The 17,639-nt window shown below is 35.9% G+C and overlaps 3 protein-coding genes across 8 annotated transcripts; 2 read left to right on the forward strand and 1 right to left on the reverse strand.

Moving 5' to 3' along the window:
• Positions 1-704: 704 nt before the first annotated feature.
• On the reverse strand, positions 705-3,392 carry HSP90 (protein). The gene is given in 3 exon segments (NM_001288915.1): positions 705-2,539; positions 2,641-2,782; positions 3,267-3,392. Coding segments are annotated over 3 exon segments (2,103 nt in total).
• A 2,728-nt stretch (positions 3,393-6,120) lies between these two features.
• Positions 6,121-8,638, forward strand: LOC102613069 (peptidyl-prolyl cis-trans isomerase FKBP16-1, chloroplastic). Of its 4 annotated transcripts, none has more exons than XR_003064982.2 (8): positions 6,121-6,312; positions 6,782-6,970; positions 7,124-7,158; positions 7,256-7,349; positions 7,518-7,578; positions 7,709-7,754; positions 7,886-8,227; positions 8,395-8,473. XR_003064982.2 is itself a non-coding variant. In XM_006474753.4 (8 exons), the coding sequence occupies exons 1-8, from the start codon at positions 6,254-6,256 to the stop codon at positions 8,470-8,472; spliced, it is 633 nt and encodes a 210-aa protein (XP_006474816.1). In that variant the 5' UTR covers positions 6,131-6,253; the 3' UTR covers positions 8,473-8,638. The 4 variants fall into 4 exon arrangements, 3 of the variants coding, with proteins under 3 accessions (XP_024953240.1, XP_006474816.1, XP_006474817.1); XM_006474753.4 differs by having other exon boundaries at positions 6,131-6,312; positions 8,157-8,227; positions 8,395-8,638; XM_006474754.4 differs by having other exon boundaries at positions 6,131-6,312; positions 6,785-6,970; positions 8,157-8,227; positions 8,395-8,638.
• A 377-nt stretch (positions 8,639-9,015) lies between these two features.
• LOC102612758 (protein transport protein SFT2) lies at positions 9,016-12,566 on the forward strand. 3 transcript variants are annotated; one of them, XM_025097470.2, is made up of 5 exons: positions 9,460-9,608; positions 10,629-10,727; positions 11,393-11,660; positions 11,772-11,876; positions 12,060-12,566. In XM_025097470.2, the coding sequence occupies exons 2-5, from the start codon at positions 10,687-10,689 to the stop codon at positions 12,168-12,170; spliced, it is 525 nt and encodes a 174-aa protein (XP_024953238.1). In that variant the 5' UTR covers positions 9,460-9,608; positions 10,629-10,686; the 3' UTR covers positions 12,171-12,566. The 3 variants fall into 3 exon arrangements, with proteins under 3 accessions (XP_006474815.1, XP_024953238.1, XP_024953239.1); XM_025097471.2 differs by having other exon boundaries at positions 9,461-9,608; positions 10,645-10,727; XM_006474752.4 differs by lacking the exon at positions 10,629-10,727 and having other exon boundaries at positions 9,016-9,608.
• Positions 12,567-17,639: the final 5,073 nt, after the last annotated feature.

Genomic DNA, 17,639 nt, shown 5'->3' on the forward strand with positions numbered 1-17,639 from the left:
TCTATTTTCTTTCACTTTCCTCTCCCTTCAATTGCTTACTTTTCTTCTAATCAAACACCATCAATTACTTACTTTTCTTCTAATCAAACACCACTATGTTAATGCTTTAGGCCGGACAAAAAATCAAATATGATCCCACACAGAGATTGAATGAATAAACCTCAAATATGACAAAAACAATGCAATTTCACCCAATTACACCATTTCGCATCGAAAACCATTGTCTAGTTTAGTTCTTCGATGATGCCCTGCTACCCTGCCTCTCCATGGGGACCACAGAAACGCAAAGCCTGCTACACTAGTAGGCGTCTTGAACTTGCATAAGACCAGCTAGCAAACATGGTTTGTGTTCAAGGCCAATGGCCCAAGTTTTGAAGCATCCAAAGATGCACATTGCCCCCCTCGGCGCTACACATGAGCAACAATAACATGCTTGAATCAAAGTTAGAAACTAAAAATCAATGTTACCAAGAATATAAACTGGCCGCATTAAGATAACTATATCAAATAAGATAGATTCGGAAACAGCATACTTTTTAAGCATTTGCAAAACAATAAAACAAAACCTCCACCAAAGAGGGAAAATAAAAATATAAAAGCACTAATCCCACAGTACTACCACCACAGAACGCATAACAAAAAGAAACTACCTAGTTAAAAGAGTTTCATGAAAAAAGACTAGTATATCAGACTATTATAGCTTCTTAATCAACTTCCTCCATCTTGCTGCCCTCAGCATCGTCAGCAGCATCCTCCAATGGTGGCATGTCAGCATCAGCATCACCAGCATCCTCCTCGATGCTCAGCCCGAGTTTCAACATCCTGTGGATTCTGTTGCCGAAAGTGTTAGGGTCATCAAGGCTGAAACCAGAAGTGAGGAGAGCAGTCTCAAAGAGCAGAAGGACAAGGTCCTTCACAGACTTGTCATTCTTGTCCGCATCAGCCCTCTTCCTGAGCTCCTCCATGATGGGGTTCTCCGGATTGATCTCCATGGTCTTCTTGCTGGACATGTAACCAGCCATGCTGTTGTCTCTCAAGGCCTGAGCCTTCATGATCCTCTCCATGTTGGCTGTCCATCCATACTCACCAGTCACCAAACAGCAGGGTGAGTCAACAACACGGTCAGACACCACAACCTTCTCGACCTTGTCACCCAAAACATCCTTGATCACCTTGCAGAGACCCTCAAATTTCTCCTTCAAGGTTTCCTTCATCTTCTTCTCATCTTCACTCTCATCAAGCTTGAGACCTTCTTTGGTCGCTGAGACAAGCTTCTTTCCCTCAAACTCCTTGAGCTGACCAACAGCGTACTCATCTATGGCATCAACCATGTAGAGCACTTCATAGCCCTTCTTCTTGAGCTTCTCAAGAAATGGGGAGTTCTCAACAGCCTTCTTGCTCTCACCAGTGATGTAGTAGATATCATTCTGGCCTTCCTTCATTCTGGTCACATAGTCCTTCAAGCTAGTCAACTCATCACCACTCTTGGTGGAATGGTATCGGAGCAGCTCAGCAAGCTTGGTCTTGTTGGTGGAGTCCTCGTGGATACCAAGCTTTAGGTTCTTAGAGAATGACTCATAAAACTTGTTGTAATCTTCCTTGTTCTCAGCAATCTCTTGGAAGAGCTCAATGCACTTCTTCACCAAGTTCTTGCGGATGACCTTCAAGATCTTGTTCTGCTGGAGCGTTTCTCTTGAGATGTTAAGAGGGAGATCCTCGGAATCAACAATACCCTTAACAAAACCAAGGTATTCGGGGATCAACTCCTCACAGTTGTCCATGATGAAGACACGGCGGACGTAGAGCTTGATGTTATTGGGCTTCTTCCTTGTGTCAAAGAGATCAAAAGGTGCCCTCTTGGGAACAAAGAGGATAGCCTTAAACTCAAGCTGGCCCTCAACTGAGAAGTGCTTCACAGCCAAGTGCTCCTCCCAGTCATTAGTCAGACTCTTGTAGAAGGCAGCATACTCTTCTTTTGTAATCTCCTCGGGTTTCCTCATCCAAATGGGTTTCTGCTTGTTCACCAATGACCACTCATGGGACACCTCCTTGATCTTCTTCTTCTTCTTCTCTTCCTTCTCTTTCTCTTCATCAACATCCTCAACTTTACCCTCCTCATCCTTCTTTTCTTCCTCGTCCTCATCATCAGAAATCTCCTTCTCAGTGGTCTTCTCAATCCAGAGGGAAATTGGGTAACTAATGAACTCAGAGTGCTTCTTAATCAAATCCTTCAAACGGCGCTCCTCAAGGTACTCAAGTTGGTCTTCCTTGAGGTGGAGAGTGATCTTTGTACCGCGGCCAAGAGGCTCACCAGAAGTGTCCCTGGTAACAGTGAATGATCCACCAGCCTGAGACTCCCAGATGTACTGCTCATCATCGTTGTGCTTGGCGGTAACAATAACCTTCTCAGCAACCAAGTAAGCTGAGTAGAAACCAACACCAAACTGACCAATCATGCTCACATCCGCCCCAGCAGCCAATGCCTCCATGAACTCTTTGGTCCCAGACCTAGCAATTGTACCAAGGTTGTTCACCAAATCTGAAGACAACATTCAAAAAAAAAAAATTATTGTTAGCCAAATACACTACATTGAAACCCACCTCGATACTATGTAGTCAGTGACACAGACAAATACTCACCAGCCTTAGTCATGCCAATACCACTGTCAATAATAGACAAAGTGTTGTTGGTCTTATCAGGGATAATGTGGATGAAAAGCTCTGGTTGGGCATCTAGCTTGCTCTTGTCTGTCAAGCTTTCAAATCTGATCTTATCCAATGCCTGTTCATTACATTTAGGCCAGCAAAATTAGTTAGCAGCCCGTAAACACATAGTCCAAATAAATACACGCAAGTTCAACCAAAACAAAAGCATAAACAACCGAAAAAGAAAAAGAGAAAACCTAAAATTTTTGTCCAGGTTTCTTCTATATAACAAGCAAAATCTCAATTCAAAACAACCAGCAAAATTTTATCGGCCCGATATCAAGCTTGGTCATGCTTAAGCTACTTTGTTCAACACTAAAAAAAATCCTGAAAAAAGGACGCTGCTTTGTTGCTACTTTTAACCAGGAATCAACATTGAGAGAATTAATCAAATTATAAACAGAAACACAGATCCACAAACTATATTGAACCATACAACAGAATATTGATTAAAACAGACAACTAAAACATAATGATATTTCTTAGCATAAATACAAAAATTAAATCCATAAAAACGAAGTAGAAAAAAAATTCAAGGGTTCTACAAGAAAGATACATACATCGGAGGAGTTGCTGATGAGCTCACGAAGAAAGATCTCCTTGTTGCTGTAAAAGGTGTTGATGATCAAACTCAACAACTGGTTGATCTCAGCCTGAAAGGCAAACGTCTCTGTCTCTGATGCCATCGAAACGACCTGCCGTTCAACCAAAAAACGATCTCTTCTGAATTATAAACTAGGGGTTTTGGAAGCGAACGAGAGACAGAGAGAGAGAGAGAGAAAAAACGCAGAGAGTTAGTGTGGCTAAAGAGCCCGTGAAAGCGAGCGTTATATAGAAGCCATTGGGTTAGGGTTTCTACATTCTAGATCCTTCTATTTCGATTTTATTTATTGACGTCTTGTTTTTTTTTTATTTTCTCTTTAGTTTTCTTCTTGAGTTGCCGAGTCAGCCGATTTGTTGATTTCACATTGGGGTTTGGCCGGTTGCCACGTGTGTGGTTGGCCGCGGTTGTGGTGTTTCGTTGTGCAATCGCGTTTGTTTGTGAGATTGTTGGCTGACCGTCGGGGGATGTTATGAAGAATATCTACGCGCTTTATTCTTGCCTTCGAGGAAACGCTGCGTTTGAGTCAAGTCTCCTAAGGCCTCTTTTAAGTCGTCTTTAGATTCCTTATTATTTTTTGTTGTTATTCGAATAGGATTTATATATTACTTGTTAGGAGTGGATTTCCATTTCTTTTATTAACAGTTAACTTTAATTTCCTGTTCATCTTCTGAGCTACCTTTAATTATTCTTTCTAACACTATGATAATGCAAATTTTTATTACTAACATCATCATTAGGGATTTTGTCAAATATTTGAATAGTCATAATGTTTAAAATCTCTCTCATAATGTTTTGGAGAAATTTCTCTATAAATCTCTCACTCTTTATTATTTAATTTTGGAGAAATTTTATAATACTCATAATGTTTCACTTGGCAATATAATATGAAATCATCGACTTAAGATAATGGGATATGTGGTGCTATATCTTAAAACACTGTTTAATTTCCTTTTTCCTTAATCTCTCTAAAATTTTAGAATTTTAAAAATGAAAAATATTAAATTACTCCTCTCATAAATTGACAATCTTTAAATTAAATCTCATATTTTTTAAAACTTTAAGTTACCTTTTTATTCAAAAGGTTAAAAAATAATAATAATAAGAAAGTGGTTTAAAAATAGTTAATTCACAAAATAGGTAATCCAAAATTAATCGTTTTAAAAAACTAGAGATAATAATTAATAAATGCTTTCTCTCTCTTCAATATCTCATTCCAATCATTTTTCTCTCTCTCTCTCTCTCTTCAATCGTCATCTCAAATCTAGTTAACGGCCATTTTTTAAACCTGGTAAAGAATAAGAAGATTTTTGACGATGAAAATGATTTTGCCAGCATACTTGTGCTCTGTTGTAACAGTCCCACTTTTTTCATTGGATTGCAACCACTGGTTTGCTGTATCGCCATGAATGAATGAATTGAGAAAAAACAGAGAAAAAATGTGGATGTTTGAGTCAAAGATTAAAACAATTACTGAAGCTTAAGTCATTTTACGGCAAATTTTGATCGCGACAAAGGGAATCCATGGCCAAATCTGGTGTCAAAATCATGCCAGTTAAAAATAAAATATGGCTTTTTTATTTTTTTTCTACTATGGTCAATAATTTACCTCAATCAGTTGAGTTCTATTGAGGATTTTTTTTTTCTTTTCATAAACAGTTATGGGTCTGTTTAATTAGTCTTCTTTGATGACAGAAAACATATAAAAGACAATACTAAATGCCTGAATTTTATGTTTGATCCTAAAATTAAAGAATGTGATTTACAATACAAACATCTCAAGTTCAATTTCAATTTAATGTTATGATTTATTTAAATCACATCAATAGTTTATGATTCTTTTCCTTCATTATTTTCTTAATCAAATGCTTAGCAAATTGCGGGCCAAGAGCCAACTCCCTTTTTTTTTTTTTAAAATTATTGAAATCTAATTAATGATAAATTCTCATTCACTCTTTTTTTTTTTTTTTTCATCTACATTGATAAACTTTTCAGTGAAATACGTACGTATTTTTTTTTTTTTAAAAATAATTTTAATATGGCACTCTCTAAAAAGATACATAATTAACTCCTTCACTAAAAAACATTTTACCCCTTCCTAAATAAACTCCTGACTTCGCCCTCGTGAGCACAGCTAAGAAATTTACGTCAACTGTCAAAATATGGGCAACTTCACACCTATAAATATTTAGAAGCGATAATTGTTATCCAATGGAGGACTAAAAAGTCATTTTCTCATAATGTGAAAGTGTCTTCGGTTGCTCGCCGATGGCGGGGTGACAAACTTTTGCATTAGTCAAAATTACAACAATTATTATATAATAATGAAATTAGAGAACCGATCTCTAATTGCACTCACTCTATTTTTTGAGGCCCCTCTGGTCTCCATACTCGGCGAGGTTCAAGTTTAAGCCTTTTGGGAATTTAGCATAAGATTTATAGGTTTTCAACCAAAAAAAAAATTAGTCTTTTAAGTAGTTTGACCTACCTCCTTATAAACCTAAGTATCTTTTATTTACTAGCTAATATGAGACACAACTCAATAATTCCTCCTCGGACGAAACCACCGCCAGATTCTGATTTTTTTGTCTGACACATCTGAGTTATTCCACCACTATATTTCCACTACTAGGGTCATACCATCTGTTGGGAGACTTAGCATAAGATTTTTAAGTATCCAACTAAAAAAATTAGTCTTTTAAGTGGTGTGACCTATCTCCTTATAAACCCAAATATCTCTTCTTTACTAGCCAATGTGAGACATAACTCAACAAAACCTAATATGTTAACCATAGTGTTGTTAACAGACAATCACAACCCAACACACCCTAGCCCGTAACTTCCCTGGACCGCTTGAAAGTACACCAACTTATCAACAGCAATCAACTGACAACCAACTCAATTTTTTTTTTCCAAGGGAAATTCCATTTGTGCGTCTCTCCGGTCATGGGAACTCTGGCAATTCAGGCATCACTGCTCTTCCCGTGTGCTTCTAAATCTTCAAGGTAAGTAGTAGAACAGTCTTTTTCTTCATTTACAGTTCTTGGTTTTAGTTGCTTATGTAGAAAATTTGTTTAACTTGTCCATAATTATCAGCCAATTTTGCATATTCCAATTGTGCAACTCCTTCATATAATGTTAATAATTCTTAAGCAAAGTTTTTGTTATAAGAGGCTCTATCAAAACTTTAAGGGAGCAAGAATTTGGCATCTGGGTATCATAGAATTGCCTAGCTGTCTCCAGATGACCTCAATGAGGACACGGGACTAGTGTAAGTTCAAAATGTGATGATATGCCTCTCTTTCTTATGATCTGATGAACTGACCAAATGGTGCCTTCTGGTGTTATCTTAGGTGCTTCATTTATATTGGGAGCAGTTTTGTGTGTTGTGATGGGATATCAATTTTGCATGCTTATTCATGTTTTTAGCTAGTGTATTTATTCGACCGTGTTGTTATTTTGGCACTATGACAGCAGCATAAAAAGAGGACGACCCAATGGTGGCGTGAGTCAGAATTTGCATGCCACATTCTCTTCAGTAACAGTCAAAAGATTGCCAAGGAGGACACTTTTGCAGTTTATTGGATTCAGTTCCATGCTATTACATGTAAATCCTGATTTTGCTGCACCAATGCCAGAAATGAAGGAACCTGAAGCAATTCGGTAAAATGTTGTATGTTTTAGCTTTCTTTTCATGTTCATATTTTGAATTTTTAGTTACTTAATCTTGGTAAATGACAAGGTTGTGTCGAGCTTCAATAGATGCTTTCTAGTATTTACTAATATAAGGTTGTTATTGTTGTCTGAAGTGTCCAGGACATTAAAGCTTGCCAGTGGAGTACGAATTCAAGGTATAACTTTCTCAAATACGTTAGTTTATTGACCATGATGAGAATTTGATGGACATTTGTTAAATCAATTAGTATTACTTCTCGGTTTTATTTCCAGAGATTATTGAAGGGGAAGGACCTGAAGCTAGTGAAGGAGACATAGTTCAATTAAACTACGTATGCCGACGTTCAAATGGATATTTTGTACATAGGTAATTGCATACATCATGCTGGTGATTTTAATAGTATTCGTTTGGAGGGTGTGTCTCTAGATTATAGTCCTGAGTCTTACTATGATAAGATTTGCTTTAATGCTACACTTGCACTCTACTTTATTCTGCTATACAATCCACACCTGCAAACTCTGTGTTTAAATGCAGTACTGTGGATCAATTGAGTGGAGAAAGTGCACCTGTGATACTTCCTTTGGACGAAAACAAGGTTAGCGCGTTTCCCATTTTAACAGATTGGAGTGTAAAGAACTTCGTTGAAATTGTTCAACAAATATTTATCAGAATCATTGCTTTTCTTGTCTAGCATGTGTTGATAACATTACTGCACAATTTGACAGATTATAAAGGGCCTTAAGGAGGTTTTGGTCGGAATGAAGGTTGGAGGTATGTAACAGAGATTTTAGATCCTATGTTTGCAGGGTTGATTTTCCGCAAAAGTTATTAACCAATTCTTGAAGGGCTGAATTGTCACTTTGCTGCAGACCATTTAAAATTAATTATTTTATTCGTTTCAGCTGCCCATATTTTCTTGGGGTTATGTTTCTTTTGCCATTCATCACATTTTCTGTGGAACTTTTGCTACATGTCCCTCTCTTTCTGTCAGACCTGGCTATGAAGAAAAATGAGTTCTACATCCAAGAAAAATACTGACCAAAAAAGTTGTATCATTTCATTTTTGTATTGATATGGAATTTCCAATTCATCATGCTAACAATTGTTTGTGTTTTTTATATGAGTTATTTCTGCTTAATAAATTTAATCAAATGACGTTTACATCTTTCACAGGAAAGAGAAGAGCATTGATACCACCCTCCGCGGGATACATCAATGAAAACTTAAAACCTATCCCTGACGAGGTTTTGCCTTCGTTTAACTCTCTGAAACTTTGATTTCCAGCGGACTTTTGCATTCCTGATGTTTGGTTTTCCTTTTCACCTTTTGTTTCTTTTCTTTTCTGACAAGCAGAAGAAATCTTGTTGGTAAAGTTAACTGATACCATTACATTTGTGGTTATCTACTGCAGTTTGGCCCTCGTCGAAGCCTTTTGTCTCATGCAAATGAGCCTTTGATATTTGAGGTGCAGCTCTTGAAAGTACTATGAGTTCATTTATGACATATTCATCCAAGTTCTTCTTCGGATTCATTTCTTTGTTGCTTTGATTAAATTACTTGAACTCCCACACTATTCATTCATTCTTATCAAAGATGTGTTCTATGACTGTTACTTCTATACATGTTTATACATTTTTATTTCTTCACTGTGAGAACCAGGTTGTTCACCTTCAGGCAAACAGCTTATTCAGATTGTTTCTTTCTGCTGAAAATTTGCTGCAGCATATAGAATTTGAAGTAACATTTTACAAGTGCAGATGATGCAAAAACACAACAGATAATCGCAGATTAAATGAAATAAAAAAAAAACTGTTCATCATTGTGTTTATGAATGTAACTGTTCAAAAGCTACTTGAAAAAGTAAAAATTTGTTCACCATTTCTCCCATGGATTAATAACAAGAGAAAACTACTCACAATTATGTATCTTTTTCCGAGTTAATATTCTAGCGGATTCATTAGTTGTATGTGTAAATGCAACACTGAATCATGTGCCACCAATCCTTAGTTTCATAGCAGTTTAAAGTGAACTAACAATTTTATTTTTATTAATTAGTACTTTCTTGAAATAATTTTACACAAGGCGGACGTTATAATTTGCGACGGAATGCCGTCAAAAATTTAGTGGCAATGAAATTTTGACCCACATCCCGTCGCGGGTCCAGATTCCACCCTGAATAATCTAATACAATTCGAGCAAACCGGCGTCGTATCATTCTTCCCCTGAAAAATAACTTTCCTTAATTTTCAAGCTTTGTTGCAACGACAATGATACTTCCAAGCACAAACCCAGACACTCAATTTTTCCCACCAGCAGAAAGATTATAACTGATACCACCCGACCATCCCAAAGATTTAAAAAAGGATAATCAAATATTTCTTTACCTGCGAGGTTTTTTTTTGGTGAGCAAATGCAAAAAATGGCACAGGGTTGGTTCTCACAGAGCAGCGGCACCGAAGATCAGCTCCAGAAAACGACGTCGTCCTCCTCATCCTCTTTACTGGCCGATTGGAACTCGTACGCTGCCACACGAGACGCTGACGATGGGTCCGGGTTGGCTTTCGGGTTCGATATTGAATCAGCTGTTAGGTCCGCTAATGATACGGTCTCCGGCACCTTTAATGTGTAAGGAAAAATTGGTCTTGGTTCCTGTTACCTTAGTTGCTCATTACTTTTCCCATTATCCTTATGCTTGAATTTGATCTTGGGTATTTGGGTTTGGATAATATAGAGTTATCGGGATTTGGTTAGTTTTCTCCATTTCTTGCAGAGAATTAAGCTTTATGTGTATCAGCTGCATTAAGTGTATTCACTATTTGATTTGGTTTGCTGAATTTGATGATGGGTGCTTGGATCTATGGATTTTGGGGTTCAGGGTTTGGGATTTATTGGATTTTTGGTTCTTTATGTTACATGTACAGATTTAATACCTGGTGGGGGTTTTAGGGTGTGTTGATTTGTTACTGGATTTAGGTTGTGTTTATGGAAGTGGTAATGGGAAATGCTCGCTGAGTAGCTGAATTTTGCTATGGGGATTCTGTTGATGCATAGTGTGATGTTACAGAAGTATTTATGGTGATTTCTTTATGCTGATGTTAGATGATTTGAGCTCCTTAAAGAGAGAGTGTAAAACTAAACTCGTATTTGATAGTACAATGAAGAAAAGTTAATTCCTTTAGTGGTTTAAAAGCATTAAATGGATACCACTGTACCTTGTTTGTCTTGAATCTAGATTAAGTAGCAAGTGAATGTGGGAATTAGGAGTTTGGTTATGCTATCAGCTGGTCTTTGTTCCAAAAGACATGTTTGTGTTGACTGGAAGGGCAGTATTTCACCATTCTAAAGTTGTTAATTAATATTTCTCACAATTCAAAACTAAGACATATCTGTGTCCAGTGGAAGGGACAATATTTTATGACGTTTCTGTTATTTGTTTGTCCTTTAATGATGCTCTGTAGGTGTGGTTAATTCTCTTTCTCTCCGTTCCTCATCTAAGCAGTTAGGCAAGACTTGAACCTAAGAACAATCTAAAATACAGTCTAGTCCCTTAACTACATGAGTTAAACCCTAGTAGGAGATGCTTACAACCTGAATTATGTGGTGTCGATTTGAAGCTGAAAATAAACATGACTAACCTTTTCATAGGGTGTTGTGATTGAAGCTAGCTGATGGGCTTTTGGATCCAGATGTGATATTGTGGAGGATGTGCCAATTGTCAATTCTACCGGGTCCTTTGGGTGGAAGGTATTTAAGAAAGTTGAAAAGACAAACTTAAAGTAGGTGGAATACTTCATTCCGTGTAAAGGCATTGACATTGAGATAATGCAGACAGGGAAGGATCTATGATTGATGCAGAAGTTATTCTGGGATTTAATTTCGGTTTATGTGACTTCACAATGACTGTGGTGACTTACGATATTCATGCTTAGCCTAGACTATTTTAATTATGCAATGTGCATGGTAACTGCAAGTGTGGAATGGTGATTAAGTTCTAATAAATCACAATTTGAAAAGGATTTTCATTTCAATCTTGTTTCATTTCTTTGTAGTACTTTAAACTCTTGCTAAGAAATAAGCATTATCATCCTTGAAGTTTTCATTATTAGAAAAGGAACTTAAAGCAACAACATTCTAGAATTTGGATGGTGTGGCTACAAGTGGGAGAAAGACATGTTAGGGTGGAATCTTGAATAAGACATGTTAGGGTGAAATCTTGAATCAGAGGTTTACACACCAATTTAAGCTTCCCTGGTGAAATAGGCAGTTTAGCTCTATTAGCTCAGCTCGTTCTGGCAGCTCAGGCAGTTCGAATAGCTCTGCTTGCCTTGCAATAGTTATAAATCCAGATTCTTATATATATTCTTACTTATGTGTCCTGATAACAATCTTATCTAGAGTTTCTTTATCAGGGTTTCAAAAGGAGTTAGAGATCTACCTGGGAATCTTCAGTCTGCCACCAGCACTGTCCCTTCTGGAAAAGCCCTTATGTATTTTGGCTTGTTTCTGGCTAGTGGGGTGTTCTTCATTTTCATCGCATTTACCATGTTCCTTCCAGTCATGGTGCTGATGCCTCAGAAATTTGCTCTCTGCTTTACCGTTGGATGTGGCTTTATAATTGGGTCATTCTTCGCTCTTAGGGGTCCAAAGAATCAGCTAGCTCACATGTCATCAAAAGAGGTACCTAATGCTATATTGCACTTGCCTTCAAATTCATCTTCTTTATTCAATTGTGCATATCTGATGCTTTCTTTTCTTTTCCTTTTACCTCCTGTTTAACTACTTATCCAGAGACTTCCATTTACATTGGGATTCATCGGCAGTATGGCAGGCACCATATATGTTTCCATGGTGCTTCACAGCTACATTCTTTCTGTGCTCTTCTCTGTTATTCAGGTATGAAATACTGCTTCCGTTATAATACACCATTTTCATGTTCTTTCAAATAAAAGAGCAGTTGATTTGTAATTTATCTGAATTTGCCCAAATATCTTCTGCCTATTCATTGGATAAAAGTTTCTGTTCACATTAAATTCAAATATACTATCTAATGTTTGGATTGGTGTTTCTGTGCATTAGGTTCTAGCGCTTGCATACTATGCTATTTCCTATTTCCCTGGTGGCTCTGCAGGGATGAAATTCCTCTCTTCTGCTCTTACCTCTTCAGTAATGAGATGTTTTGGGAGGTGACCTTGGTGCAACTTTTGGGGATGTTGCACCATGTACATTACTCGTCTTCTGAATGATTGAATTGAAAATATAGATTAAAGGCAACAAGAATTTTCCCGAATTTTGTTCAATTGTGCTATGATCGTCTTTTCGTTTCCCATTTCACAGATGCCGGTCTGAGATTGTTCTTTCTTAATGTGGATGGATGAGCACATGCTGTATGAATTGTTAGTTTTTTTTTTTTTTTTTTCCTTTTAAGTTTCTCAAGGGTGTGAAAGATGGGGTGTGTACTTTTTATCAGTTTTGCAATAGTCTGTGCGTAAGAATTTCGAGGAAGGAATATTGAAACAGGCTCTGGACTCTGGAATCCCGTTGAAACTGGCCTGTAAAATGAAAATACAGATTCCTTGGCAGTAATTTCATTTTCGTGGTAATCTTCTGGGTTTCCATTTTAATTGACTAAAGCAGTTCCCGGCTCTTGTTTTTGATAAAATGTTCAACGCAATCAACGTCAGCTACATTAGCTTTTTAGGGGCCCAAGTTTTGGTTCATTAGGCCCAAACCCTAATCTCTTTTGGCAGGAAGAATGTACATGCAAACCCATTGTTGATGCTGATATCTAGTTGCCCTTCGTCCGATCAGATCGGTTCACCAACGAGTACGTTGACACCGACAAAAAGGCTGCACTCTACCAGCTTTAGCAATTGCCCGAGCTCTTGGGGCCCAAATCTCTCTTCCTCTTCTTTCCAAGCCTGCGTTCACAGAAACAAATTAGAGACGCCGGTGGTTTTTCCAGCGTAAATCCTCCGATGCTTAAGTCAGTATAAGGTGTTTACGGAAAAATTATATGATTCAAGTTATGCAGATTAAACGCAATGTTCTTAAGACAAAATGTATCAAGGATTCTTATGTATTAATGTCTGATACTAATTTGGCAGAGTTTTCCCTTCTCTCTAATTTTTTGTATTCCTTTTTTCATCGATTTCTCAATCTTTTATAGGCTGTCATCCCACTCTCTCTGAGCATTTTTCATGCCCGTCAAATTTGGGTGATCAAGGACCTTGATGGGTCTTCCACAACCTAACATGGGTAAACGTGGGGCATCGTGTTCCCCCCAACGGTTTGGAGCATGGTGAAACTATCGTGCGTTCGTGAGATCGTGTCCTCTCTCTGAGTGACAGGTATCTGGTCGGTATGGACTTCTGGTCGGTGTTCATTTCTGGTCGGCTCGTGTTCTATAACAGATGTGCTACAAGGAACCGACTCGTAACATTCAGCCGGGGAGATTCGTTCCCAGATATGGAATGGGGAGATGCTTGCCTTGTATTTTTTATTACTCTAACACCCATTGTAAAAAGAGCCAAGCTTTTCACACCCTCTTGATATCCTTTCATCAGCCCGCTTTTATAATTACAGTTGTATTGTTTCTATAATTTACGTAAAAAGACAAATATACATTTAATTAAACGAAAATTTCTTTACAAATCAGAGACTCTAGCTATTTTTTAATCTTAATATATAATATAGTTAATTTTGAAACAATAAAGAAATAAATTTAATTAATAAAAATAATTTTATTTATGTAAAAGTACATGTACAAAATTTACTCTTAACGATAGTGATCTGATTGAAATTCTATTATAATTTTATGTTTTTTTTACGATAGTGAGATTTCTTAAGAGTTTTAAAAGGTGTGTTAGAAGCTCTACTCTTAAATATATCATTAACAAAGTAAAAAATGAAAAACCCTTGACCTCATCCATGTTGCTACGATCCTATCAAGGTTATTTAATTGAGGTGGGCCAAAAAAGCCTAAAGCCACAAAGTTTTGACTGTGGATCTTTGATTATATTTTGTTACAAGCTGTGTTCTTGTAGTTAACGGGTGGAATTATGTAAGCTTTCATTCTCTTTACACACATAATCCACTAATACAATATTACAAAATGAAATATAAAAAAGATGTGTTTGGGAACCCAAATCCTGAAATTAAGGGAAAGATTAGTACAGCAAAGTTGGATTAGGGGACAGTGATTTGACCTTTATTGAACTTGTGCATGACAAACCCTGGATTTTAAGAGAGCATTATTGAAAGTAATGGGTCATCTTCTTCACTAAGATAAATAAAGTGATAAAAAGATGTAGCAAATTGAGGGGCTTAAACTCCTCATATGACACAAGCAAGATATATTTTATAGCCTTAACAAAAGGGAAAGCCAAAATAGCGTTCAAATCAATGAACTCTATAGTCTATCACGTAGGCATTGCTTTGATAATTCAAAAGGAAACCCCAAAAAAAAAAAAATTGTAACCAAATGAGATGTGGTCTATTGTTAACCAAGTATCATGCATTATGATTAAAGGAAGAATAAATAAATTCCATTAAATAATGCGATTCAATTGAAAGGGACATATTTTTTTTTAAAATATAATTATAGTTTACTAATATTTACCTTTCCGAAATCTATTGAAATTATACTACTTGTGTCTAGATAGCCTTGATCGAGAATAAACTAAATAAGCTTCCAAATTTTAAATAACAGAACTGATGAAAGAGTAGTAAAATATTATGTTTTCATAATTAATGTAGTTAAAATGTTACACTTTAATAATTCTTGTAGTAGCTTGTTATTTTGTTATGGTTAAAGTAGTGAAAGAATAAAAACCCATGTTATTAAATTGAAAGAGACTAGCTTTTAAGTGCTCATCCACCGATTTTTATCTATAATTCATTCATGTTGTATGTTTTGTGCTTTATTTTAAAAGAAAGTTTTGTTTCTTCATCTCTATATCTATGCTATTTCTAGGGTATTACTCAAGAAATAATAGGAGTCAATAAATAATGCAAAGGCAGTGTGCTGTTGCTTCTATTTATAGGGTATTATTTTACAAAATTTTGAAGTTATTTCAAGTGCTTGAACTGATTTAATTGTATTATATTTGGTCCCAAAAAAAAAATTATTGATATATCGCTCGCAAAAAATCAGCCAGTTACATTAAAAAGGCACAACTTTAAAGGATTGACAGGTTTCTATTTCTTATGTGTACAGAGAGGCGAACTCTGCTGCTGATTTTATGGCGAACCTTACTTGTTATTTGCCTCTTGGCCTTATGGTCATGTACCCTAGTCCCCCACTGGGGGTTACATGCCTTTTTTTGTATGACTCTTACGGGATTGCGACTCTTCGCTCGATTGTTTTTTAGCTCTTAATTGAGCCCCAGTTGATTAAAAAGAAAAAGAGGCAAAACTTTGATGAGTTACAAAATTATTGCCCATTCATAGATTTAGAAGCCTCTTGAAAACTTAAAAAAATGTGAAATTAAGCCAAACAAAAACCATTTTAGAGATAATTGAATAATCTAGTTAAAGAAATAGGAGATAAGTTTAAGCAAGTATTTGATAGAGGTCAACTTTGAGGGAGAAGTGGCAATAATTTGCGCCAAATAATGCAAAAACCAAATCAATCAAAATCGATTGAAATTTCATTATGGAGACGGTCATGGTCATGGAGGAGACTATTGATTACTACGGTAAGTGGGTTTTGGATTTAGGAAATGACAAATATTATTTTGGATCCATCATCAACATAATTGTTGATTTTAGGACTAAATCACTAAAATATTTGTGGGGTTGCATGGATTCCACATAAATCCAATTTGCCAACTCCATAGCACGTGTGGCCATGTCCAAACAATTAAACGTCTTGTGATGGTATAATTGTAGGTCCATTATAGGATTCACACGCCCATTTTTTCAAACCCCCCCAATTTTAAATAAAAAAAAAATTAAATTTATCCCCCCCCCCCCCCCCCCCCAAATTTATAATAATATATATCACATCATTTGCTATAATAATTCTTGAAAACTCTTGTTATTTACCTAAAATCCTTAAGCTACTACCATTGACCCCCTTTTTTTTTTTTTTCAATTAACAAAGACATATTGTGAATACATGACATTTACCGATTGAAGGTCTTCAGGAGGCTTGGTCCTTGCAAGTCCCTTAAAAAAGAAATGATTTCACCAACTGTATAACTATGATTTTAACCAAAAATATGTTTATATGCCAATGATTTGTCCCCATATAGCACAATCCAATAAAATTATATATTTCATATACATATCTAAGAAAATAGTTTTCTATCCGTAGGAATTATTATCATGATTGATATATAGTTTTATAGAACATGATAACGTACGCGCAAGACTCTTTCCTCTCTCTCTCCCCCAGCCTGTATATGAATGAATACATATATGTACATAAACTTTGAAGTTTCAAGTTTCAAGTTTCAAACAAAGGCAATGCAAGAAATGGGATTTGATTTATTTTAACCGTTGATGCCTTCATTCTTTATTCATATTTCCTTACCAAGACCATAAGCTTAAAACATCTTTAGACACATTTCCCAATAAACATCTTTATACAATACCTTTTATTAATCAACCTTTTAACCACACTTCTTCCACTAATTAATAGACTATAATTATTCTTTATCTCCACGTTCTCTCACTCTCTCTTTCTCTCTCTCATTCATGTGCAAATCTCATGTCACAACCAAGAAGCTGACAACTAAATCATTAAAAAGTAAATTTGAAAGAGCAGTATGTTTAATTATTATTATAAATCTAAGCTTAAAACATAAGTTTTTCTCCTATCTTTGCAACATTCATTGCAATTTTCTAGTTACCTTTCTGTTGATTTTGTACTTTTGTTGTTCTAAAGACTAGCACTATGAGGTCATATCATGTGCCTTACTTGTATCCTTTCTGCCGTTTTAAAAACGAATTAAAACTTTGAAAAATTTACCAGATTCCCATGCATTGTGGAGCTAAAGAGCATGAAAATTTATAAACCATGGATGAGATCAAGTTCATGTGATGAGATCTCTACTGTCTAGTTATATTTTCATATTATGATTTAGATTTGGATCTATTTTGATCAGTTCTTATATTTGTATTCATTTTTTTTTTCTATTTTTTAGTGCTCTGAATCACTTGTAGTCAATAGTTGATGCAACATGCTTAGTGCTCTGAATCACTTGCTGGTTAAGTGCTTTTAAGAAATATGTATGCAACTAAAAAGACAGGCTCAAATTCAATTAGATGTTACAATGTCAACATTACCCATGTCTTAAAATAGTCAAAAATTAATTCTGTTAATTCAAAAGAGGCCTTGCTGCATCACATATTTGGGAGATTAAACTATTATTATGCTATATAAGTGAAAATTGACATCATCCCATTAGCGTACCACAAAGTATTTCATGTATATCTTACAAATGAAACCTTTATGTCTTAGGGCAGGAAAACTTTTACAAGTTGCACTTCACCCAAAAAGTAAACAATAAAAAGTGGAGTTGAATAAGGGGACCATTTTAGATTGTACAATTTTTTTTTTCATATTCTTGCTCATCTATGTACAGTACATATTTATTTGGGGTCCTTGTCTCTTCTTTTGATGTTATTGCATGTTGTAGTCCCTTTAATTTT

Source organism: Citrus sinensis, chromosome 9, assembly GCF_022201045.2.
Source record: "Citrus sinensis cultivar Valencia sweet orange chromosome 9, DVS_A1.0, whole genome shotgun sequence".
Lineage (NCBI taxonomy): Eukaryota > Viridiplantae > Streptophyta > Magnoliopsida > Sapindales > Rutaceae > Citrus > Citrus sinensis.